General features: G+C 41.3%; 1 protein-coding gene across 1 annotated transcript in view; it reads left to right on the forward strand.

The window, feature by feature from the left end:
• Nucleotides 1-27,591, forward strand: part of rfng (RFNG O-fucosylpeptide 3-beta-N-acetylglucosaminyltransferase) — a 44,538-nt gene that overhangs the window by 7,517 nt on the left and 9,430 nt on the right. Inside the window, exons 2-5 of the mRNA XM_068058173.1 lie at nt 12,374-12,422; nt 14,416-14,518; nt 17,468-17,621; nt 17,986-18,071. Coding sequence (XP_067914274.1) covers nt 12,374-12,422; nt 14,416-14,518; nt 17,468-17,621; nt 17,986-18,071 — 392 coding nt within the window. The remainder of the gene's footprint in view (nt 1-12,373; nt 12,423-14,415; nt 14,519-17,467; nt 17,622-17,985; nt 18,072-27,591) is intronic.

Consider the following 27,591-nt stretch of genomic DNA (forward strand, 5'->3'; position numbering starts at 1 on the left):
ATCAGTTTATTATGAAACAAGATTTAACCAGTAATGAAGCAAAGCATTAACACACGTACTGAAATATGAAAATTCCCTTTTTTAATTCCCCAATTACACTCACACACACTGGAAAAAATACAGAAATTCTCTCTGCACAGGTCTGTTACAAAAAAAGACAAAAAAGACTACTTTGGCCAAATACTTGCTAATATTTGATGAAAAAAAAGAGAAGATATGGAAGGATGTCAGATGTCCCTTTTTTGGTCTGGAGTCCGGGTATATGGAGACGGGTCACTGGGATCGTTTCAGAAGCAGTCCATTCTGGAGATGTCGAGAATTATTCTAGTAGGCTTTCCAGGAGAAATGTGGCATCAGTGTTTTCCGGCAGCACACACTTGAATTGCAGGATTTTTTTCAACTTCTCAGGAGCTATGCAGCACCAGGGATTTTTTTAGCTCTCCCACACTGGATCTTTGCAGGATTTCTTCAAAGAGGTAGAGAAGGAGGTGAACTGGGTGGTTTCTTTTTTCCTTAGCAGGAAAACACCAACTGTCTTCAAACAGTTCACATCCCAACTCAACTGAAAACAATATCCAAACCTCAGACAGAGAGTTGGCCTCCTGACCGCCATAAACCTTGACATGTGGCTTCTCTAATTATTTTTCCCCAGGTCACCAAGGGGTCTGTTGTTTACTGAGCCCAAAGCACATGACCTCCAGCACAGGTGGCTCAAACAACATCTCAAGTGTCCTTTTGATGAACTTGGTTGAAAAAAAAACATATCTATGGAATCTTTTCAGATTTGACTCAAGTCCTCAAAAAATAAAATATTAAAAAAATGGAAGCACTTTCGTAACAGTGGCCATAACCTACACAAAAGCAAAATACTGCGGATGCTAGAAATTTGAAATAAAAACAGAAAATGTTGGAAATATTCAGTAGGTCTGGCCGTATCTGTGGAGAGAGAAGCAGAGTTAACGTTTCAGGTCAGTGACCTTTCATCAGAAATGGATGAAAGCTAACCTAGCCCAGATTAACTGGTTGGTAAAGGCAGTAGATCAAACAATGCACCAGCAGTGGGAGATATTTAAATACAAAATAGATAGCTATAGGTTAAATACCTTCTAAAAGGCAGGGGTTTTGTGGATAAATAGAGAGGTTAGAGCAAAGAATAAAGTTTAAAAAGCTTACAGTAAATAGAGAAGAAAATTGTAAGAATTACAAAAGATGTAAAAGAAGAGCATAAAAGAGAATCGGAAGGGAGAGTGAAAGAAATCTCCATCAACATTGGGAGCTCAAATTCCATCATGACAAATCGTGAGAATAAATTCAACAAATCAATAACTTGGGCTAGCACCAGAAAATTGACTGAGAGCTGCCGGATTGTTGTAAAAATTCACTTGTGAAGAACATCGAATTCTTCTCACAAGCGGCTATTGAGACAATGACTATAACCTAGTTTAAAAGAGAATTGAGAAAAATATCTGAAAAGGAAAAATTTAAAAGGTTATGGAGAAAGAAGACTGAAATGGGACTAGAGAAGACAACTGCAGTTGAAGAGTTAGCACTAGCCCTTTCATGCCATGCACTGGAGGTAGGCCAGCGATCAAGTAATTTGGTGCAAATGGCCCCCTTCTGTGCTGTGAATTAAATGTTTTTTTTGAAAGGAGCTGCTTCCTCTCCTAGCACGGTTTTTACATGTGACTTTTTGTACAGCAGGGAGGTGAGAGCCTGACACTGAGAAAACTCTTTTCAACATATGAAATATGCCAGATAATTTTAGAGTAGGTTTACGATACAGATGCCGTTTAAAAAAAAACCTACTAATTTTTCTCTTCCTGGGTTTACCTCGCCACCAAAACCCCACAACCCTGAGCTGATGATGACTGCAGCAAAAAATGATTTCCTGCCAATTATATTGTTTTTAATTGTTCGCTTAGTGCATTTATTGCCTTTTGGTACAAGGTTTGGAGTATGGAGGTTATCCAACTTCAAACAGGGAAAGAATATTTAACAACTCTAGTTTAGAAAGATCTGTCCATAGCTTTTTTTTAAATAGAGAAGACTAGGCGAAGAACCAAGTTCCATAATCCAAGACACTACCAAGGTTGAAAAACCTAGCAGACTTGTAGCGTAGACTATAGACCAACATTTCTTCTGTAATTTATCACAGAAACAGGAGAGGCCATGCAGCTCCTGGAGCCTGTTCTTCCAGTCAGTTAGATCATGACTGATCTATGCCTTTGCTCCATATCTCTTAATACCTTTGTCTTACATAAATCTATCAATCTCAGCTCTGAATTCTTTAACTGACCTAGGCTCCAGTTGTTTTTGAAGATGAGTGTTCCAGATTTCCACTCACCTTTTGTATGAAGAATTGCTTCCAGGCATCACCCCTAGAACGGCCTAGCTCTAATTTTAGGGTTATGCCTCCTTGTTGTGGTTGGTCCAACCAGGGGAAACAGTTTCTCTCCTAACAACCCCTTTAATTGTCTGAAACTCTTCAATTAGATTAACTCTTGATTTTCTATACAAGGGAATACAAGCCTAGTCAATTCAACCCTTTTCGCCTTGGTATCATTTTGTGAGTCTGAGCTGCACTCCCTCCAAGACCAGTATATCCCTTCTGAAGTGAAGTGCGAAGACCAGTACTGCAGATGTGGGGGTCTAAACGGACCTTTCAGAACTGTAGTATAACTTGCACCTCTTTGTATTCCAGCCCTCTGGAGATGAAGGCCAACGTTCCATTTGCCTTTAAAAATTTTTTTTGTACCTGCCTGCTAGCTTTTAGAACAGGTGTTAGAAAAAAGTGTACTTACATCTAATACACATTGTGGTCGTGACAAGTCCTTTTTTAAAGATACTGTTCTCTTTAAGTCTCTCTGAGCTACGTACCATTCCTTTCCAATGGTGAGCAGGTTTCTGGCATCTTACAACTAGGTTCCATTGTATATGTTGCATCATTGTGTTCAGTCACCAGACCAGATTGTGGCACCCTCTGCTTGTCACCAAGTAACAAGGCTGACAGTGATGTAACTTCACAATGATGCTGTTCTGCCTAAGATTCTATGTACTGAGATTGTGTGCTCTGCATTTTAATGTATTGCACACCTTGCAGTTGGACTGAGTGAGCTTGACTGCAGTTTCTCTGCAAAGACCTGCAATAAACAACCTGCGAAGGTTCTGAAGCAGAAACTAGACAGATTATTAAACTATTCAAGTAGTAATATAAAAGCTTGTATTGATTAGCTGAAAGGAAATGATCCCATAAAAGAATCCCTGCATTTTCCACCCAGTTTCAAAACCACCCCACTTAGCCGTTTCTTGTGCTTCTGGCTTATGAATTGCCCTGGCTGAATGCAGCAGCTCTGCCTATCTTTCAGTAGCTTATGAGTGCTTCTTTGTCCGGTAGAAATCTACTTGAGGGAGAGGAAAAAATAAACTTTTATTGTACTAAGCTATAGAGATGTTTAGACTGGCTCAACAATCAACTTGGACATTTTCCTTAAAGCGCCGAGTTTCCTTTTGAATATTCTTCTCACTTGTTCAGCTAAAAACATCAGGACTTTTAAAAGCTACTTTTAATGAGGCCTTTGAAGAACCCAGTACCATGTGTGTGTGGATCTCTGAGTGCATTAACAGCATGACAAGTGGTCAGTGTATTTTGCTTACATGGACAAAATTTTAAATTCGAAATAAAACTAAAAAACATGCCAAAAATCTCAGCATTCTCACTGGGAAAATACTTCAAATAACATACCTGTCTGACAACATAGGTACAATATACGCTATTCAAGGAGACTTCTTTCTGACCCAGGGAATGACTTTGGAATGGCCAATCCATTCAGAATCCAGGCTGCATGCCAGACTCTTTTATGAACGGCTCCTGGGAGAAGCTTTTCTTTTCTGTCAATTTTCTCCTGTCCTTGGAGCAACCGCAGGAGTCTGCAGTCCTTCCTCTGTGGTACCTCACCACATCAGCAATTATTAGTGAGGAAAACATCATGAAAGAGCTATATGGAGAGTTATGACTGCCACATTGCCCACTGCTGGAAAGTAATAACTAAATACATTTATGCTTACCAACCCACCAGTGTTTTTTTTATATAGTGGATATACAGGGCTGACATCCAAGCCGTAATCTCATCTATATGGGTGTGGATGGGTTTGAGGAAATTAGTTGAATTATACTTCATAGTTCATGACATCACTTGAACCACTTAATGAGATTACTGCCTAGTAATCACTTCTTTAAAAACAAATGTTTCTCAATATTTCCTCCTTTTTCTTAGTTCTCCAGTTCATCCTGTATTCTCCAGTCCATGGGAATTAGACAGCCCACCCTTTGGAGCTCCAAGGGAGTAGTTTGGTTTAGCACGTTGGGAGACAGATTTTAGTTAAATAGCAAGAGATGTTTTCCCTGAACTGAGTAACAATTTGTTTGAGATTCTAATATGGAAAGTAGAGATTAGTAAACCGTTTGATACATTGAAGGGCATGTGTCTGTCAAGACTAGAATTTGAATTTCGGCCTCTGTCAGGCTGTCCATTAATTTTTTTTCAGAGCTAAGAGCTCAACTTTTTCTGTTACATATGCTGCAGGAATGAAATATCTTTGGGCTAGTATGTTTCTGTCTTGAAAGTTGGCCTCAAGATCCACTAAAGGTGTCCGAACTCGGGGCCATCTAGAAGTGGACAACAATGCACATTTAAGCACATCCCCTGTATTCACCAATACAACTACATCTGTATTAAAATGAATCTTGCTGAGTTATTAAATGGCCCATTTCATTTTTTAAAAATTAAGAGGTAATATTCACCTTCACTTTAGCTAAATAATTCATCACAAGCTGTATATCACAGTCACTCACTATGTTACGACTGCAGCTGTATTACTTGAATCAGTGATCCAGTGTTCATAATTGGCAGTACTCTTAGTTTATTAAAATTTCAATTCAATGACTATAAGTTTAATTAAAAATTATTGCTCTGGCTTCTAGGCTTCAGATTCCTAATTCCATATCAATTTGGAAAGAAAGTGCTGTTTGGAAAGGAAGTGTTCATTATTGTCATCCATTGTTGGTTCTTTCAATGTCCACTGACAGAAAGTGATTGCAAACTAACAAATCAAGCTGCACTGTGAAAGCTGGAGGCTTGGAAATCTAGGGTGAGCTAACTGTGGGGCTCTGGCAAATTCAGAGTGGAATTCAAGATTGAATCTAGTGTAAACATACAAGATGCCTTTTTTAATGTAGATGGATAAGTTGCCATGGTATTGGATTTGAGGCATGAATGGGGATATTCAGATTAAAAATAAAATGTGAGTACAACAGGCTATGAATACTGATGAACATGGATTACCTGTTTAAGATGATTTTTATAGATGAAAGAATAATTGTTTCTGATAACTTTAATGAACAACATTTCTAAAAGCTTTATATATCCAGACAAAGTATTTTTTATCATCCTTGCAGTCCATTTTCTGTCTCAATTTTTGTGGTTCATGATTGTGAAATCATCTGTCTTTACTTCTGACATCTCCAAAGACTTTACAGAGGCTGGTATTATGCACTTCTAAATAAGTTACTGTTAAGTGGCTTTACACTAAAATTACATTCACGGACTATTTGTTTTCCTCTCTGATCACTATCTTATCTATCTGTCTTATTCAACTATCTATCCTGAAGTTGATTGCTTATTTACTGATTCTCCATCGACTCTGGGATTCCATAGGTTTCTGCCCTCTTTCCCACTGTGTTCCATCACACCAATGACCTCCTTTCAATCCTATCCAGTCTTGCTAATAATTCAGCCCTAAATTCAATAATGCCTTCGGATTGCTCATCCTGTCCTTTTTGCAGTGCCATGGCTGAACCTCTACACCTTGCCTCCTCCATGCTCTTCAAAGGGCAGTGAAAAAAGCTTAATTTCTTTAAGCATTTCAAAGACGCATCTGTCACAAGTCTAACAAATGCTGATAGGTCACAGACCAGAAATGTTAACTCAGTTTCTCCCTCCTCAGATACTGCCAGACCTGCTGTGTATTTTCAGCATTTTCTATTTTTTTATGACAAACTGCTAGCTCCTTTTCGCAGGATAGCTACAGCCTTAGTCCTGCTTCATCTATTGACATTCTAAACTTCAGTACCTCCTCTGGCCTCAAGTGTAACTCCCAGATTGGCACAGCCAATGTTGTCTTCAAGAAGCACAGTATCAGCTTTTTTTGTGCCAAATTATGCTTCTTCTTTCAGAAACTCTGGATGAAGCTAAAATCAAAAAAATTGAATACTGCCCCCATATCTGGGGAAACTCTCCTCTCAATATCCCCACCTTGTTGAAATCCAGACTTATCATACAGTGTCCTACTTGAACTCTAATGGTAGCATTTCTTTCTTTCTTCCTACAATCTTTGTGCTTTTAAAACCCAAACCTGTTGTTACCTTCTCTCTACTTTCTGATTGCACTTCTCTGCGCTTTTACTTTTTCGATTTTTGGTAATATCCTGCACCGTGGCTCTTGGCCCTTCACCTTAGTTACTCGGTGTAAGTTCTTTTTAAGGTTGATTTATTTTTCTTCAATAATAAAAAAATTAAATAATTCCCTGGTGTCAAATGCAATTTGCTGGTGGGCCTCAATCAGTGCAACTTGCTAACTGTGCAAGGGGTATGAGGGAAGAGAGACCCTCAGCATTAGTCTTACTATACAAAAAAGGAAGGGTTGAACTACAAATGAAGATATGAATCCAGCCTGGACTGTATTTTTATAAAACAAAATTTGTGCGTCATGAAGGGATTAAAGGATTCTGCAGTCATTTGTGTATTCATAGATATTGCCCGGGACATTGGGGATAACTCCCCTGCTGTTCTTCGAAATCGTGCCATGGAGTCTTTACATCCACTCAAGCAGGTAGTTCACTCATGCCAAAGTTTTATGTTTTTTAAAAATGGCCTGGAAATGCTTAGGGATGGCTGCATGTTAGATTATACAGTATTCAAGAGGCTCTTTTCTGACCCAGGGAATGTTTATGGAATGACCAACCCAGTCAGAATCCAGCTGCACACCACACTGCTTTATGAACAACTCCTGGGATTGGATTTTTGTTCCTTCCAATTTTCTCCTGTCCTCAAGACAAGTGGTTCATGCTGGGGTATAATTCCACAGGAGTCTGCAGTCCTCTGTGTTAGCAATTATTAATGAAGAAAGCATAATTTAAGAGCTGTATGGAGAGTCATGACTGCCACAATGCCCACTGATGGGAAATAAACATTGAATACGTTTTTGCTTACCAACCCAACAGCATTGTGTGTATGTGTGATTGATTTTTTTTTACTGGATATACAGAAATGATTTCCAGGCACAGGATCTTCAGGAAAGCTCGGTTTTACTTGCTAAATAGTCAAACCTTTGTGTAGTATTAAAATCCTTTCTAATATCATCTTCTTTGGCCTCCTTGTCTCGAGAGACAATGGGTAAGCGCCTGGAGGTGGTCAGTGGTTTGTGAAGCAGCACCTGGAGTGGCTATAAAGGCCAATTCTAGAGTGACAGACTCTTCCACAGGCTCTGCGGATAAAATTGGTTGTCGGAGCTGTTACACAGTTGGCTCTCTCCTTGCGCTTCTGTCTTTTTTCCTGCCAACTGGTAAGTTTCTTCAATTTGCCACTCTTCAGCCCCGCCTTTATGGCTGTCCACCAGCTCTGGCGATCACTGGCAACTGACTCCCATGACTTGTGGTCAATGTCACAGGACTTCATGTCGGGTTTTCAGACGTCTTTAAAGCGGAGACATGGACGGCCGGTGGGTCTGATACCAGTGACGAGCTCGCTGTACAATGTGTCCTTGGGGATCCTGCCATCTTCCATGCGGCTCACGTGGCCAAGCCATCTCGAGCACCGCTGGCTCAGTAGGGTGTATATGCTGGGGATGTTGGCCGTCTCGAGGACTTCTGCGTTGGGGATATGGTCCTGCCACCTGATGCCAAGGATTCTCCGGAGGCAGTGAAGATGGAATGAATTGAGACGTCGCTCTTGACTGACATGTTGTCCAGGCCTTGCTGCCGTAGAGCAAGGTACTGAGGACACAGGCTTGATACACTCGGACTTTTGTGTTCCGTGTCAGTGCACCATTTTCCCACACTCTCTTGGCCAATCTGGACATAGCAGCGGATGCCTTTCCCATGCGCTTGTTGATTTCTGCATCGAGAGACAGGTTACTGGTGATAGTTGAGCCTAGGTAGGTGAACCCTTGAACCACCTCCAGAGTGTGGTCGCCAATATTGAAGGATGGAGCATTTGTGACGTCCTGTCCCATGATGTTCGATTTCTTGAGGCTGATGGTTAGGCCAAATTCGTTGCAGGCAGCCACAAACCTGTCAGAGTCTCTGCAGACACTCTTCTGTGTGGGATGTTAATACAGCATCGTCAGCAAAGAGGAGTTCCCTGATGAGGACCTTCCGTACTTTGGTCTTCGCTCTTAGACGGGCAAGGTTGAACAACCTGCCATCTGATCTTGTGTGGAGGAAAATTCCTTCTTCTGAAGACTTGAACGCATGTGAGAGCAGCAGGGCGAAGGAGATCCCAAACAGTGTAGGTGCGAGAACACTGCCCTGTTTCAAGCCACTCAGGACAGGAAAGGGGTCTGATGAGGCACCGCTATACTGAATTGTGCCTTTCATATTGTCATGGGATGAGGTGTGTGTGGATAAGCTATCTCTTGTTTCTGGATTCACAGTTCAGTGTCTTGCAGATGAGGTTAGCATACTCATGTCAGTATCCATTCTCAGCAGCATCAAAAAGATCTCAGTTGACAATGAGATCATGACTAATATTCAGAGGAAAATTCACACGTAACTTCTCAATGTTTTTCATTTTAGTCGTTGGTTTTGTGAAAAAACGATGAAAACCACTTGTACTGTAGTTCCTTCCAAATGTCTCAAGTTTTCCTTTATCGTTATCCAGTTGCCTGTACTGAATTTATCTTCGAGGGGAGCATCTCCCACGAAGCATGTTCATTCCAATGGGTTCCTTTGAACAAACAAAAGGAAAGGCTGAAAAAAAAGACTTGCATGTATATAGCGCTTTTCATGACCACCGGTAGTCTCAAAGCACTTTACAGCCAATGAAGCACTTTTGAAGTGTAGTCACTGCTGTAATGTAACCAATGGCAGCCAATTTGCACACAGCAAACTCCCACAAACAGCAACGTGATAATTAATGACCAGATAATATGTTGTGATTTTTGAGGGATAAATATTGCCCAGGACATTGGGGATAACTCCCCTGCTGTTCTTCGAAATCGTGCCATGGAGTCTTTACATCCACTCAAGCAGGTAGTTGGGTCGCAGTTTAACGTCTCATCCAAAAGACAGCACCTCCAACAGTGCAGCACTCCCTCAATACTGTACTGGAGTGTCAGCCTTGATTTTTGTCTTTCAGCCCTGGAGTGAGACTTGAACCTGGAACCTTGTGACACAGAGGCAAGAGTGCTACCAGCTGAGCCATGACTGACCCGCCAGTGTCAGCACAAGAGAAATGGCCCTAAAGAAAAATAATGAACAGAAAAGATAATTAAAATTACGGTGAAACTAAGTCGAGAGAGGAAATAAGTTGGGATTCCTTACATTGAATTTTAGACAACAAGTTGTAAGTCCCAATATGCTTCACAGAGCCTAATTGGGGAAAAAATGGATGTTGAGCTTCTAAAAAGCTCTGAAACTTTTAGGTCCAATAATTTTAAATGTGTTTTTTTTTAAACTTTAATGGAAACTTTTTATTTAAAAGAAAACAGCTTTTGAGCTTTCCTGTACCTACCTCAGATCTTCTTCCGTTATATTAGTCCCTCTTGGGCAACCAACCTCCAAGTTAAGGCAGGTTGACCACTTCTTCCCAGGCCGCTGCCATTGACACTATGGACCAGCTGCTAGGATTTGTGCAAAGGTGGTCTGATGAAAGCTTTACTTTTTTTTTCTTTTCTCTCTGACTGTTGTCTACTTAGCACCGTCCTGCAGCAGCTAGAATCAGGAGATAAAACCCCACATCCTACCATTCTGTGGCATTGTAAATTGGTGCGTTAATCATCCACCGTGCCATCCAGCAAACGTGCATCTTTTAGAGCGGCAATGGAAGTCAGCAGTCCTTGGGTTAACAAACATTTGCTCAGTACTCCACGTGGAAGCCTTGCAGATGAACAGATTTACATCTGCTAAGACTCTGCAAGTGAAAATATGGCAGGGATATGCTCCAACAAAAGCACGATGCAGATGTTTGCTTTCTGCTTCCAAGTGCAATATTTATCCTAGCAAGGAATTATGGGAGTGTGACTGTTACAGATACTAATAGAGCAGAAATGTGTAAAAGATAAATATATAGCACAGTACTAAGGAAATGCGCAGTGGAGCATAATTGTTAGTGTCTGTATTTGATCACAATGAATTATGTTTCTTTAAGGCTTGTAGATCGAATTGGGTTCCTTCAAGTGTGTGGTGTTGAAGAGACATAACATGACCATGCATCTAACCTTGAACTTTAGTTGTATGATTTAGGGCCAAAGCTGGGAGGAGGGGGGGTGGAGGAGCAGCCTGGTATTAAAGAACCTATATGATATACAACCAAGTATTAATATCTCTAAATTTTAATTCCTGTTCAGGGTTTGTTTGAGCAAACTTTTTTTTTTAAAAGTGCAGTAGTTTATGTTTCACAGTTAAATCCTTTAGCTCCCTTAAGATTAGGGATTAGGTTGGCTCAGTCTAAACAATTGCAAGCCACTTACTGTAACCACAGTTGAATTTCTGGTGATCTATTTTTAAAAAACATTTGTATAATTGCATAGATTTTCAAGGGTATTCATCCTTAAGAAGGCTTTTGCTTAGAACTTTGGTGCTTTAGTTTTATATTTCCCAGTCCTACTATTTTGTTTTGGCTATGTGAACCTTGACATTACTTCATGCAAAGAAACTATCTGGAAAAATGGCAAGAAGCTGCATTACAGAGAAATGTTATTCCTCCAAGTGTAAATGAGTTAGTTATTGTCGTTTATATCTACCTCCCCCGCCCCCCCCCCCCCCACAAAGAAGTTCCCAGAGTGATGCTTAAAGTGTGCATTGTGTAGGATTGTACATTATCCTCTAATTACAATTGGCCACAGCTTCTACCCAGAATGTTGGTAATAGTGGAATCAAAGAAAAGAGAAATAATTCTGTTGCTGGCAGAAGAAATAAAACAACAAGCGGTCAAAATTCACAAGTGGCAGCCTCTCAATTGTTTCTTTTATTACTCATAATTAAATGGAGGGAAGAGAAGTTGTTGTAAAAAAAACTTTTTTTTAATAAATTGGACTGTCATCTTGTTTCCACTGAACATTAAATACACTGATCAGACCTGAATTCAGTCTCCATATTAACTGTATCACCAAATCATGGGTACCACAGGCTGAAAAGATTACAATATATATTGGCCTGGATTTCGTGGTCAGCAGCGGAGCCAGGGTGCTCGCCACCGACATTCAAGAAAGCCTCGCTTGAGAGAGCGAGCAATCTCTGTGGTGAGAACTTTACCTCCTCTCACTGTGCAGTGGATTGCAGCATCCTGCGTGGAGCTGCAGAGATGTCATCAAGCTGCCCAAGCAGCTAATCACATTAAAGAATTCTCACAGACAGCTAACCAAGAAATGAAAAGTAATAATAATTAAATTGCTTTTTAAAAATTTTGCAAAATAAAGATTGATACATATACATTGGGGGGGGGAAGCTCGAAACGGAAATGTCATGAAAAATCTTTTAAATACGTTTTTAAAATCTAGTAATTAATCTTGTTGGTGACATTTAACACCATTCCACAAATATAATTTTTTTTTCAGGGCCAGATTTGTTGTTCAGCAATAGTTATTACCCAGATTGCCATTTAAAAGCCCAGTTACACCTGATTGAACAAGATGTAACCTTTTATGGGGGCTTCTAACAGCAGCATGAGAACATAAAAGGATAAGTTCTTGCCACATCAACTGATTTCCTGGCTCTGGTGGGCGGTTGCGAGAGGGAGGCGAGGGAAAGGGGGGGGGGGGTGGGAGGCCACAGCAAAGCCTGTGGTGGAACCGTGAGTGATAGACTGCAACTTCAGGATTTCAGCGTTAATCTACGTTTGCAGTCACTTTCAGAGGGGTAATAATGGTGAACATTGACAGTTCGTTGTCAAAATTCCCTGTAAAATCCAGGCCTTCGTATTTCAGTGGAAAAGGATATCCTTAAATTGCAGTTTGCTTGAGATGGGCATATATTGAGTTTAACTTTAAATATCAAAAATACAGCTGTCCGTATCATTAAGTAGCTGGCTTTGGTAATGCTAAGTAATTCAACAGGACTGAGAAGTTAGTCCCTTAATATTTCTTTTTCTTTGTTGTAGACATTCATTTTCACAGATGGGGAGGACAAAGAATTGCGAGAAAAGGCTGGTGAGTATAGAAGCAGGAATTTAGCCTGGAACTTTACCAAGTGGTGAAGGAGCCTGCTGTCCCTACTCCATTGGGAAGTGGATTGGCTGCCGTTCAGCTAAATAACCCAGTTTCTCTGAGTATTTCAGTAGCCCCATTCATTGACTTTTTTCATAGATTAGTTGGAATTCTCCAGAAACTCTCAACAGACCACTTACAGTTTGTATCTACAACTGCCACTGACAAGAATTGATGTAGAAAATGATAAAATATTCTCCATTACATCTGTTCTGAGTGCATTTCATTTGTGCAGTGCCTTGCAATGTGAAAGTCTGATTAACCCTTGCATAAAAATAAGAGCAACTGCTCAAATTTATATACATAAACAAATTATTTGAACATTTTGAAATAATATTGAGAAAATTCTTTAACCTCACTAGACAGCTTGTTGAATAATTATCTCATAAATAATTTGGAGAGATGTTGGGCTGAATTTTTAAACTGCCTTGGTGACAGGACTGGAAATGGATGGTGACAAGTGGTACCAGGACAATTATATCATTCCTCAGCATAGACTCTCTCCCTTGGTGAGCACAATGGAGTGGTGTGATAACCCGTGACTTCATTGCTGTCTAATAGGATTTCTAAGGAATTAAGATGCACTCTAACATCGATATCTTTACGCATTACATATTGGAGAGTCATAAATTTTAAGCTGAAGACCACTGGTGCCCAAGTTCTGAAGTGATGAATTTTATCATTTCTGCAGATGGGGGAAGTACGCATCTCATCTGGTGCTAACACTTCCCATCTTATCATTGATCTATAGAACTCCACACTTAGTTTATTCAATAATTGCAATGCTGCATCCTTTTCCTGTCCGTCCTGAAGTCATCAAGTGAAATCCATGCACACAATGCTGCACAGGAAGAACAGAAAGGAATTCTTACAAAGCAAATGCAATGAAATGACTGTGGTTCTGCTTCCTATTGCCAAGGAGTGAGCAAGATCGCAGGTCTGTTAAGGGCAATTAAATGCACTGGTTGAATATATATTACACAACAAACAATGACACGGAGACGATCTTTCTGAATTTTTTTTTAACTCATTGAGTAATCATCATAGAAGGGCAGTTTTTGTTTCAGCATATCTCATCCTTTGAACAGTCTGTAAAGGATCCAAAGGTGAAGACTTTGGGTCCATAGCTAGTAGTTATTTGTGACACAAGTGGCAGTTATAGAGAAACTGATTGTTTATACCACCCTACCTGCTTGTGTCCTACTGCATATGGCTACATGCAGGCAGCATCATGTGAGGAAAAGGTAAATTAAGTTACCATGACAAAAGCAGCCAAAGAGCTTCCTGAGGTGTTGTGCTCAACAAAATAGTGATTATTCTATAAAATAATGTACCAGCTGGACTTTTTTAAGTATTGCAGTATCAGTTTGGTTTCACCATAAACCAGACAATTGACCCCGCTATTTGTCTACATAACAACAGTGAATTCACTTCAAATGTGATTTCATGGCTGTAAAGCACTTTGAGTGTCCCGAGGATGCGAAAGTGTTATATTAATGCAAGTTCTTTCTTTCTTGCAAAGCTATCTTGGGAGTTCTTTTAAAAGGTAGCATAATTAATAAATTCTGTATTGTTGAAGATGCCTTAAAGAGCATGCGTTTTGAATTGAAGGTCATAGTATGCTGGAGAGGCTTATCATAGGGAGCCTGTTGTATTCAGGCAGTCTTATAAATGAAGAAGGAAAGACCTATGGATTTGTGAGTCATAATCACCACTAGTCTTCAAAAAAGCAAGTATTGTACTTGTTTTCAAAAGAAACATGGTTGTGGTGCCTGACTAAATATTAAGTATGTATTTTAGAAATAAGAAAAGAAATATTTTTAGTCCAAATAGTTAAACTGAAAACAGATTAAACCAGATTGCAGTAATTGAATGTTTTGGATGTTGTTCAAATAATGAACTAACTTATTTATCTTTCTGTTTTCTCTTTGTTTAGGAGATCGCATGATTAATACAAACTGCTCTGCTGCACATACGCGCCAAGCACTTTGTTGTAAGATGTCTGTGGAGTATGACAAGTTCATTGAATCCAAAAAAAAGTAAGCATGTTTACAAAGTTACATTGTATGCTTGTGCACATCGAATAGGATACACTACTGGTTTTCACACTGGCGTCCCTAGATTCCAGGAGTCCTAATGTTACCATTGTTTGAATTTTTTTCTGTAATTTTTGGCATATTTTGTTTGTTATATGATTTTTTAAAAAAAATTTCTGCAATCTTTTGGGTTGCTGATGCTTATGTGAAATGAAGTTCGGGGTCCCCAGATGTGTGCCAATGGTTTCTCCTTCCCCTGCCTCACCCCCTCCCAACACAGGAAAGTTTGAAAACCACTGAGATAAACAGCAAGACTAAAGTTCGTAGAGTGAGTTGGGCATGCGTGTCTCATGCTATTCAACCAGCTAAAGACACGCATTGACAGATCGTACAAGTTAAATTAGCTTTAAAAGATTAAAACAGCCTTAATATTTTTATTACAGGGGGTCTTATCAACTATCATGGCAGAATGCAGTATTTTCTATTATACAGAAGCACTGCACTGTGATAAAGTCTTCATGACAACAATAATATTGAAGAAATCAATGTCATATTAAATGTTTAACAATTCTAACCGGTACAAAACTCTGTTGAGGAAGAGAATAGTTGAAAAGGCTCTTTCAGTATGAACAGGCATTGTGCAATTTTTAGGAATCGAATAATGCCAGTTTCAGCAATAGTCTGTTGCAAATAAATATGTTCTCTTTTGTTTATATTAGTTCAGGCAGATTACTTTGGAAAAATTGTAGTACGGTTGACTACAATCAGTCTTTTTTGAAAGATTCTAATGGGCAGCATCCTCAAAGCTCATCCAGCATGCTTCCTGCTGACTCAATAAGGAAAGCAAGTCTCTTCCTTTTCTTTTTAACCATTCTTCACAAAGACATATGGGTGTAACATGCTTGAAGTTACAATGCAGTTCCACAAGGGCTGGAATGTTGACTGCTACAAAGGGTACATTAGTGTAGTGGTTATGTTGCTGGAATAGTCTTGGATTAATAACCCAGAGAACATGAATTTAAATCACACTATGGCAGTTTGAGAATTTGAAAAAGATCTGTAAATTGAAAGAAAAAGCTGGTATCAGTAAAAGTAATAATGAAGCTATTAAATTCTTATAAAAACCTAACTGTTCACTTAATATAATTTAGCAAAGGAATCTTGCTGTTCTTACCTGGTGTGGCCTATGTGTGGACTCCAATTCACACTAATGTGGTTGGCTCTTACTGCCCTCTGAAGTGGCACAGCAAGCCACTCAATTGTGTCAAACCTCTACAAAGAATTACGAACTGCAGCAATTAAGGAGCAAGTCTCATCATCACCTCCTTGGGGCCACTAGGGATGACAATAAATGCCGGCCTTGACGGTGATTCCCACATCCTGAGAATGAATTAAAAACAAAGTTCTTTCATTGATGATTTACTAATCTCTGCTCTGCCACTGGAAAGCTGAAAGTAGTAATTTCCCTCGGGAAACGAGGCAGAATAAGATAGCAAGTCTCAACAGGCTACTTACATATTCCTGTCAGCAATGGCTAACAGAAAGCCACTGACAAGTTATTCACTCTCATTCTCAGTCAGGACGTTGTTCCTCAGGGTAGTGTCCTAAGCCCAACCATCTTCACCTGCTTCATTAATGACCTTCCTTCAATCATAAGGTCAGTAGTGAGGATGTTCGCTAATGATTGCACAATGTTCAGCACCATTCACAACTCCCCAGATGCTGAAGCAGTCATGTAGAAATGCAGCAAGACCTGGACAAATCCAGGCGTGGGCTGATAAGTGGCAAGTAACATTTGTGCCACACAAGTGCCAGGCAATGACCATCTCCAACAAGAGAGAATCTAACCATCTCCCCTTGACATTACGATCACCGAATACCCCATTATCAACATTCTGGGGGTTACCATTGACCAGAACCTGAACTGGAGTAGACATATAAATACAGTGCCTACAAGAGCAGGTCAGAGGCCAGGAATCCTGCAGCGAGTAACTCGCCTTCTGATTCCCCAAAGCCTGTCCACCATCTACAAGGCACAAGTCAGGAGTGTGATGAAATACTCTCCAGTTGCCTGGATGGGTGCAGCTCCAACAACACTCAAGAAACTCGACACCATCCAGGACAGAGCAGCCCGCTTGATTGGCACCCCATCCACAAACATTCACTCCCTTCACCACCAACGCACAGTGGCAGCAGTGTGTACCATCTACAAGATGCACTGCAGCAACGCATCAAGACTCCTTCAACAGCACCTTCCAAACCCACGACCTCTACCACCTAGAAGGACAATGGCAACAGTTGCATGGAAACACCACCACCTGCAAGTTCCCCTCCAAGTCACACACCATCCTAACTTAGAACTATATCACCGTTCCTTCACTGTTGCTGGGTCAAGATCCTGGAACTCCCTTCTTAACAGCATTGTGGGTGTGCCTAGCCCACATGGACTGCTGCAGTTCAAGAAGGCAGCTCACTACCACCTTCTCAAGAGCAATTTGGGATGGGCAATAAATGCTGGCTTTGTCAGTGATGCCCATATACCATAACCGAATAAAAAAACACAGGAAAAGCTGAAAATGAGAGGAAGAAAAAATATAATTTTTATATAAAAATACCTTTTTTTTCCCTGTGAAACATGTTAAAGCTTGATTGCCATATATGAATCTACCACAAGTATAATCTACAGTGCTATTACAACTTGCTTAACACCCTTGGCTTATTCTAGGGAAAATGCAGCAAACTGCTAATTGGACGCATTCCACCACAAAGTTATGCTGGAATCCTGACTATCTTCTGGTGCTAGGCCTCCATTTTTTAATTTTATAGATACATTAATTTATTTTGTAATCCATTCAACAGAAATTATTTTTATTCTAATTTCATAAAATTCATCCCCATCACTGTGTATTGTCTGAAATTTTAAGTCCTTTCAATTTTCACATTGTTTTCTAGATGGTTTTGCCACGTTGACGATGATAATTATGTAAATATTCGCAGTCTGGTCTATCTGTTATCTACATACTCGCACACACAAGATGTATATATTGGCAGACCGAGTCTTGATCATCCGGTGGAGGCTGCCGAGAGGGTGAAGAGCGATGGGTCGGTAAGTGTAGCACATGAGTTTTAAGGATTCAATAGAACAATCCATATGCCAATGTGAAGAATACTGTTTCTTTGGTGGCAGGACATTGAGCCACATATTGATGTGTCCAAGCTGTACTCTTTGTACTTGACATTTTTATCTCACAAATTCACAAATTTTCACAAATTCTGAAAATCAGCTCACTGGGCAGATCCAGTCATAATTCCACCTGAAATTCTGGCCCTGCAGAGAGCCAGACTCGATGCTTGAAATTTTCAAAAGAAAATGTAACTTACAGCTGACTGACCAGACAAATTATACCAGTTTAGCTCTGTCTTTGATACAAATAGTGTAGTATAAACATGGTCTTGTTTGTGTCTTTCAGACCTCTGTGAAATTCTGGTTTGCTACAGGAGGAGCTGGGTTCTGTATCAGCCGTGGGCTGGCGCTAAAGATGAGTCCATGGGCCAGGTACCTTTTTGTTTTTATATATGTTAACTATCGAGTTAACTGCATTAATCAGCTTTTCTACTTTTGCTGGATGTGCTTCCCCTCAATTCCAGGTGGCTATTTATTTTACTTGTGTTTGAAGATCTTCTTTACAGAATCCAGAATATGTCTGCATAGTTGATAAAGCAATGAAGTAGACACAATCTGACAACACCAGCAAGGAATTCTCACTCATGACTCTGAGTCCAAAATCTATGAATTCGGGCCTACTCCAGAACTTGAGCACCCATTTCGGATCATACTCCTGCACAGTACTGAGGGAGTGCTGCATTTTTGGTTATCCTGTCCTTCGGATGGGATGTTAAACCAACGCCCTGTCTGCTTACTCCAGCTCTTCAGAATAGAGCTAGCTTAATGGGCTGTAAGGCCTTCAGAACTCTGGGATTTTCATATGCTCTGTACAAAACACTGGCATTGATATATTTAGTTTGCATGTTTTATGTTAACTCCTCCCTTGCTATCAAAATTGTGGGAAGCAGCATTACACTTATGCCAGTGCTGGGTAGAAGCTGCACTTTGCAGGAATCCTCTTGATAATTATCACTACCGCATTTCTGTGTGTTCTGTACACATGCTTCAAGATTTTTTAATACGTTTGTGGGATGTGAGTGTCCTTGGAAAGACCAGCATTTATTGTCCATCTCTAATTGCCCTTGAGAAGGTGGTGGTGAGCCGCCGCCTTGAACTGCTGCTGTCCACAATGTTGTTCGGGAGGGCGTCCCAGGATTTTGACTCACTGAGAGTGAAGGAATGGCACTATAGTCCCAAGTCAGGATGGTGTGTGACTTGGAGGGGAACTTGCAGGTGGTGGTGTTCCCATGCACCTACTGTCCTTGTCCTTCGAGGTGGTAGAGGCCACAGATTTGGAATGTGCTGTCAAAGGAGCTTTGGCGAGTTGCTGCAGTGCATCTTGTAGGTGATACACACTGCTGCCACTGTGCATCGGTGGTGGAAAGAGTGAACGTTGTGGAAGAAGGTACAAAAAACCTCCCAGAAATACTAAAGAACCACGGAACTAGCAAGAATGAGGAATCAAAAGAAATTCGTGTTAGTAAAAAAAAAAGTAGTACTGAATAAATTAATGCAACTGAAAGTTGACAAATCCCCTGGACCTGATGATCTACATCCCAGAGTGCTGAAAGAGGTCGCTGTAGAGATAGTGGATGTATCGGTGATCATCTTCCAAAATTCTGTAAATTCTAGAAGTTTGGAAGGTAGCAAATGTAACCCCACTATTTAAGAAAGGAGGGAGAGAGAAATCGGAGAACTACAGACCTGTTAGCCTGACGTCAGTAGTAGGGAAAATGCTAGAATCTCTTATAAAGGATGTGATAACTGGACAGTAAGAAAATAATGGCAGGATTGGGCAGAATCAACATGGATTTATGAAAGGGAAATCATGTTTGACAAACCTATTGGAGGTTTTTTGAGGATGTAACTAGCAGAATAGATAAGGGGGGAACCCTTATGGTGTATGTGGTGTATTTGGATTTTCAGAAGGCTTTCGATAAGGTCTCACACAGGAGGTTAGTAAACAAAATTAGAGCACATGGGATTGGGGGTAACATGCTGGCATAGATTGAGAATTGAATAACAGACAGAAAACAGAGAGTAGGAATAAACAGGTCATTCTCAGGTTGGCAGTCTATGACTAGTGGGGTACTGCAAGGATCAGTGCTTGGGCCCCAGCTCTTTGCAATATAGATCAATGATTTGAATGTGGGGATCAAATGTAATATTTCCAAGTTTGCTGATGACCCAAAACTAGGTGGGAATCTGAAATAAAAACAAGAAATGCTGGAAATACTCAGCAGGTCTGGCAGCATCTGTGCAGAAAGAAACAGAGTTAACGTTTCAGGTCAGAGACCCTTCTTCAGAACTGACAAATATTAGAAATGTAAAAGGTTTTAAGCAAGTAAAGCGGGGGTGGGGCAAGAGATAACAAAGGTGAAGGTGTTGCTAGGACAGGGTCACAGAGAATAACTGACCAGAAGGTCATGGAACAAAGGCGAACGGTATGTTAACTGTGTGCTGAAAGACAAAGCGTTAGTAAAGAGAGGGTGTGAATGACTGTAAAGCACAGAGCACTCCAAGCACAAACATAAAAAAACACATTAAAAAAACCAAAACACTGGGTAAGCACAGTGGAAACAAACTGAAAAGCCTAAAATAAAATAACCAAATTAAAAAGGAAAAAGAAAAAATAACTAAGCATAAAAAGGGGGACCCGTCATGCTCTGAAATTATTGAACTCAATGTTCAGTCCAGTGGGCTGCAGTGTGCCTAATCGGTAAATGAGATGCTGTTCCTTGAACTTGCGCTGATGTTCACTGGAACACTGCAGCAAGCCCAGGACAGAGATGTGAGCATGAGAGCAGGGGGGAGTGTTGAAATGGCAAGCAACCGGAAGCTCGGGGTCATGCTTACGGACTGAGTGGAGGTGTTTCGCAAAGTGGTTACCCAATCTGCGTTTGGTCTCCCCAATGTAGAGGAGACCACATTGTGAGCAACGAATACAGTATACTAAATTGAAAGAAGTACAAGTAAATTACTGCTTCATTTGAAAGGAGTGTTTGGGGCCTGGGATAGTGAGGAGAGAGGAGGTAAATGAGCAGGTATTACACCTCCTGCGATTGCAGGGGAAGGTGCTATGGGAAGGGGACGAGTTGGTGGGGGTAATGGAGGAGTGGACCAGGGTGTCGCAGAGGGAACGATCCCTTCGGAATGCTGATGGAAGGAAGGGGAAGATGCGTTTGGTAGTGGCATCACGCTGGATGTGGCGGAAGTGGCGGAGGATGATCCTTTGGATCTGGAGGCTGATGGGATGGAAAGTGAGGACAAGGGGAACCCTGTCGCGGTTCTGGGAGGGAGGGGAAGGGGTGAGGGTAGAGGTGTGGGAAATGGGCCGGACACAGTTGAGGGCCCTGTCAACCACAGTGGGGGGGAATCCTCGGTTGAGGAAAAAGGAAGACATATCGGAAGCACTGTCGTGGAAGGTAGCATCATCAGAGTAGATGCGTCGGAGATGGAGAAACTGGGAGAATGGAATGGAGTCCTTACAGGAGGCAGGGTGTGAAGAAGTGTAGTTGAGGTATCTGTGGGAGTCGGTGGGCTTATAATGGATATTAGTAGACAGCCTATCCCCAGAGATGGAGACACAGAAGTTGGGGAAGGGAAGTGTTGGAGATGGACCATGTGAAGGTGAGAGAAGGGTGGAAATTAGAAGCAAAATTGATAAAGTTTTCTAGTTCCGGACAGAAGCAGGAAACTGCACCGATACAGTCATCAACGTACCGGAAAAAGAGTTGGGGGAGGGGGCCTGAGTAGGACTGGAACAAGGAATGTTCGACATATCCTATAAAAGGTCAGGCATAACTGAGACCCATGCGGGTACCCATAGCAACACTTGGAGGAAGTGAGTAGAGTTGAAGGAGAAGTTGTTCAATGTGAGAGCAAGTTCAGCCAGGTGGAGGAGGGTGGTGGTGGATGGGGACTGGTTGGGCCTCTGTTCAAGGAAGAAGCAGAGAGCCCTCAAACCGTCCTGGTGGGGGATGGAGGTGTCGAGAGATTGGACATCCATAGTGAAGAGGAGGCGGTTAGGGCCAGGAAACTGGAAATTGTCAAAATGACGTAGGGCGTCAGAAGAGTCACGGATGTAGGTGGGAAAAGACTGGACCGGGGAGAAAAGCTAGAGTCAAGGTAGGAAGAAATAAGTTCAGTGGGGCAGGAACAGGCTGAAACAATGGGTCTGCTGGGACAGTCCTGTTTGTGGATTTTGGGAAGGAGGTAGAAGCGGGCTGTCCAGGGTTGCGGGACTATGAGGTTGGCAGCTGTAGAGGGAAGATCTCCAGAGGAGATGAGATCGGTGACCGTTCTGTGGACAGTAGCTTGATGTTCGGTGGTGGGGTCATGGTCCAGGGGGAGGTAGGAAGAAGTGTCCGAGAGTTGGCACTGAGCCTCTGCAAGGTGGAGGTCGGTACGCCAGACAACAACAGCATCACCCTTATCTCCTGGTTTGATGACAATGTCAGGGTTAGACCTGAGAGAACGGAGTCCAGCAAGTTCAGAGGGGGGCAGGTTAGAGTGAGTGAGGGGAGCAGAGAAATTGAGACAGCTGATGTCTCGCCGACCGTTTTCAATGAAAAGATCAAGAGCGGGTAAGAGGCCAGAGGGAGGTTTCCAGGTAGAGGGAGAATGCTGGAGGAAGGTGAATAAATGAGCCCGGAGGCAGAGGCAACGGAAGAAGAGCTCAACGTCATGCCGAGCATGGAATTCATTGAGATGGGGGCGTAAGGGGATAAAACTGAGTCCTTTGCTGAGTACAGAACGTTCAGTGTCAGAGAGGGGAAGGTCAGAGGATATAGTGAATACATGGCAAGGGGTCAGATCAGAAGGGGTGGGGTCAGAGGGAAGTGAAGGAGAAGAAGGATCTGGAGGGGCATTGGTCCCCATCAGCTGCTGGAGCTTGCATTCCTTGACACCTGAAAGGAAGAAAAAAAGTTTTTTGTTAATGCGTCGGATAAGACGAAGGATGAAATGAAACTGCGGAGTAGAACAGCTTTGAGATAAGGTGAGGCGGTGCTTCTGGAGAGAGAGGTCCAGTGTGTACATGTGGCGGCGCATAGCGCTGAGTGTGGATCTCAGGATGCGGCCAGAATAGCAGTCTGAGGAATGTTGTATTTCTCGGAGATACCTGTAATCCTGAGTGGATTCAAAGCACGAAGGATGAAACTTCAGTTGGAATCCATGTGGAATTAGTCGGAGCCGGAGACCGTCACTGAGGAAGGAGATGTGGCTGTGAAAACGAGTTTTGGTGGACACTTTTTATCAAACACCAGGAGGGAAATAGAAAGCAATGAAGGTGAACAAAGTAAAACAGACAAACGAAAATCCCGTCGGAGAGAAGGGCAGAACTTTTTCAAGGTAGGCTTTCCTGGAAGAGAAGTGACAGTGAATTAAACACTAAAATAAAAGCAAAATACTGCAGATGCTGGAAATCTGAAATAAAAACAAGAAGTGCTGGAAATACTCAGCAGGTCTGGCAGCATCTGTGCAGAGAGAAGCAGGTCAGTGACCCTTCTTCAGAACTGACAAATATTAGAAATGCAAAATGTTTTAATGAAGTAAAGCGGGGGTGGGGCAAGAGATAACAAAGGTGAATGTGAGTTGTGAGGAGGGTGCATAGAGGCTTCAGGGGGATTTAGATAGGCTAAGTGAGTGGGCAAGAACATGGTAGATGGAATATAATGTGGAAAAATGTGAAGTTATCCACTTTGGTAGGAAAAGCAGAAATGCTGAGTATTTCTTAAATGGTGAGAGATTGGGAAGTGTTGATGTCCAAAGGGACCTGGATGTCCTTGTTCATAGGTCACTGAAAGCGATCATGCAAGTGCAGCAAGCAATTAGGGAGGCAAATGGTATATTACCTTTTATTGCAAGAGGATTTGAGTACAGGAGTAAAGAGGTCTTGCTGGACTTGTATAGAGCTTTGGTGTGACTGCACCTGGAGTATTGTGTACAGTTTTAGTCTCCTTGCCTAATGAAGGATATACTTGCAATAGAGGGAGTGCAACGAACGTTGACCAGACTGATTGCTGGGATGGCGGGATTGTCCTATGAAGAGAGAGTGAGGAGACTGGGCCTATATTCTCTAGAGTTTAGAAGAATGAGAGGTGATCTCATTGATGCATACAAAATTCTTACAGGGCTCGACAAGGTTGATACAGGAAGGATGTTTCCCCTGGTGGGAGCGGGGGGTGGGGTGCAGGGTGTCTAGAACCAGGGAACACAATCTCAGAATAAGAGGTAGGCCATTTAAGACTGAGATGAGGAGGAATTTCTTCACTCAGATGGTGGTGAATCTGTGGAATTCTCTACCCCAGAGGGCTGTGGAGGCTCAGTCATTGTGTATGTTTAAGATAGAGATCAATAGATTTCTAGATATTAAAGATATCAAGGGATATGCGGATACTGCAGGAAAATGATGTTGAGGTAGAAGATCAGCCAAGAACCTGTTGAATAGCAGGAGCAGGCCATTTGGCCCCTTGAGCCTGCTCCTATTTCCTGTTTCAGTATCTGAGGAGTTGCGAACGGTACTGAACACCATGTGATCATCAGCAAACATCACCATTTCTAAACTTACGATGGAAGGAAGGTCATTGAAGCAGCTGAAGATGGTTGGGCCTAGCACACAAGTTTCTCAGCAAATAAAGACAAAAATTAAACAAAATAACGTCAAATTACAATTGTTATATTGTTTGAAAGGTTACTGTTTACTTTAGCTCAACTACTGTATGATCATTTTCTCTACATTGCATATAAATGACATTTTTAACATTTACAGATCTTTACCACAGCAAAACATTTCTGTAAACAGTCCATGTTAACTCTTGACAATTAAAATTTTCTACGTCTGATTGACATAAAATAAAACCCACCACTTGCTACTTGCAATCAGCAAAAACTCAAATGTACGATCACTACTTACTATTTGTCTTTATGTGTACAACATGAATGTATTAAACACCCTGCCTCTATTACTCCACAGAGAATTAAAGTAGGTGTTGGTAAAATAGAGTGCAGATTCATTAACTGCATGAAAACATGTTGAACAAGGCCAAATCTACTGAAAACTGAACGACATATGAGTGCCATCCACACAGTGGCGCAGTGGTTAGCACCGCAGCCTCACAGCTCCAGGGACCCGGGTTCGATTCTGGGTACTGCCTGTGCGGAGTTTGCAAGTTCTCCCTGTGTCTGCGTGGGCTTTCGCCGGGTGCTCCAGTTTCCTCCCACATCCAAAAGATTTGCAGGTGATAGGTAAATTGGCTGTTGTAAATTGCCCCTAGTGTTGGGAGGTAATAGGGAATATGGGATTACTGTAGGGTTAGTATAAATGGGTGGTTGTTGGTCGGCACAGACTCGGTGGGCCGAAGGGCCTGTTTCAGTGCTGTATCTCTAAATAAAAAATAAATAAATAAAATAAAATACACAGCTTGTTTGAATTAACAGCTGCCTACACTAGACTGTGTGTACTATAAAAGCAAACTGTCGTAGGCCTTTTATCCTGCAGGCTGCAGCTACTTCCTTCCAGGTTATTCTGCAGTCTGGCTACCATGTCCAAGAATTTCTCTTGGGCTCTACTGAATTTTGCTGCCCCACTCTGTGTCTAGACCTTTACTGCCAACTGGTTCACATCCCATTCAAGTGGGTCAGTTACAGTTAAACTCTTTTTTTTTTCCCCCCCAAAACCTTTATGTTCACAACTATATTAGTATCCACAAGCAAACTGAATCTTTTGCTAACCAAAACTGTTTTTTAAAAAACAATTATCATTGTGCACTGACTGATGTGGCCACGTTTAACAGTTAACCCCAAAGCACAGTAAACCACTTTTTGTGGAGCATGTACTAGTTAAATGCCTAGGTCTAATTTATTTACAGATGGAATAATGTATCAAAAATATCAATACAGTACAGAACTAACTTTAAAAAATATACGTATTGGTCTCCCTGCCTAAAGACAAGTCTGAAATCCTTGCTGCTTCTCTCTGTAAACACTTAATGGCCTGGATTTTGCAGTAGTTATGACAACAAAACTGGCATCATTGTTTCACTGAAGCTGACAGCAACTTCTGGAGTCCGCACATGTGCAGGATTACGCAGAAATCCAGAAGTTGCTATCAGTGATTCTGCACTTCCCCAGAGGGTGCACTGTTCAGGCACACCCACCCCCCACCCCAGATTGCAATCAATGGAAAATCAATTGAATTGATGAGAAATTCTGCTCTTGAGATGTTAGTCTCACATATAAAAACCCCTGAAAAAGTTACACCTTGTTGAATGAGGTGTAACTAGGTTTTTAATGGTGTACTAACTTCATAATTACTGCTAAACCCCCTCACCGGCTCTCAGCAGCTAATTTTATATTGTGGAATGTCACATTTCTCCATTATGATATAGAACTCCACATCTTGTTTAAAAATATAGATTTTTAAAAGTTTGTATATTTTAGCTACTATCTTTAATCAATTATTACCCTATCTGAAAATGTAAATTAAAAGTGAAGAATTTTAATTGCATTTAACTTCCTTGTTTGCTGTGGGTGAATATTTCAATGTAATTGGCTGCTTATCTGCTTGCTAACATCACTGTTGCAGCACACTAAGACATTCCCTTGATTTGGCGCCAGAGATTGCTAGATCTTTGTGGGCAGCTTTCTTCAAGGTCAGCAGCAAAGTGCCTTTGGTTTGCCGCTGACTGCAAAATTGGGGCCAGTAACACAATCACTGATAACCACTCAGTTTCTATCCATAATCATTGTAATAGATAGGCAAAGAGGGAGGCCAAAGATCATGAGATACATAAGAGTCTCTTTTTCCTTGAAGATAAAACAATTTATTCTCAATATTAAAAATGTTACGCCTTTTTAACACTTTGGTGGACAAAGTGGAATCAGCTTGTACGAAGACATCCCGGAGCCCGAATAGTCTGCTTTTGACATCTAACATTGATTGAAAAGCACAATTCTGTCTGTGAGATTGAAACAGATGAAATATCTCTTGTCCTTCAAAAAACCTGCAGTTTGATTAGTTTCTGAACCAAAGCTTCAGTGGAGCCCTGAGCAAGATGGCTAGTCTAGATTTTCCGACTGGCATTATTTTAATTGCTGATTATAAATATATTGCCTCGAGACAACTATTACAGCTTTCCAAGGAAACACTTGGACACCATCTTACGTGGACAGGGTTTGCTCTTCAATTTCACATTCCTAACCCTAAATTCATTACAGCATTCGAGTGATCATGATGCAGTAAGAAGACTTACAGTCACTCCTTTCACATTATCTGTTCAGCATTAAGTCTTATTGTGACAAAAATCATACCTGCCAAAATGAGACACATTAATTTTGTCATATGGAACATTATTTTTGAACTGTTACTGGACTTGAAATAACTTGTTTAAAAAGACCACAACAGTGGCTGAAAACATGGCTGCACATTTGCATTCTAAAAGACAGTTGCCTGAACAAGACAATGGGAGTGCCTCCCTGATTCAATTAGCCAGATGGATTTTTGTTAATAGTGATGATCAAGAAACAATGAATATGTAAGAGCCAACATTCCCCCCCACCCCCAACTGAGAATGTCTGCAAAGCTTGAAGGAATCCACAAACCTCGCAGGAGAGACTGTTCCAAATACGGAGCTAGTCACATGACTAACCTGTTGGCCAACCTGGGGGTTGTTTGAATTGTGCCGCACGACTTGAAGTTCTGAAGAAGGGTCACTGACCTGAAACGTTAACTCTGCTTCTCTCTCTTCACAGATGCTGCCAGACCTGCTGAGTATTTCCAGCATTTCTTGTTTTTATTTTAATGAATCAATTTGGCTATAGAATGTTTGAGGGATAAAAGATTGTCACAGTCTAACTTCCTTCAGTTTAAATTATCAGAGATCTCTGTTCCGTTCATGCTGGTCCAGCT

Source organism: Heterodontus francisci, chromosome 26 (assembly GCF_036365525.1).
Source record: "Heterodontus francisci isolate sHetFra1 chromosome 26, sHetFra1.hap1, whole genome shotgun sequence".
Taxonomy (NCBI): domain Eukaryota; kingdom Metazoa; phylum Chordata; class Chondrichthyes; order Heterodontiformes; family Heterodontidae; genus Heterodontus; species Heterodontus francisci.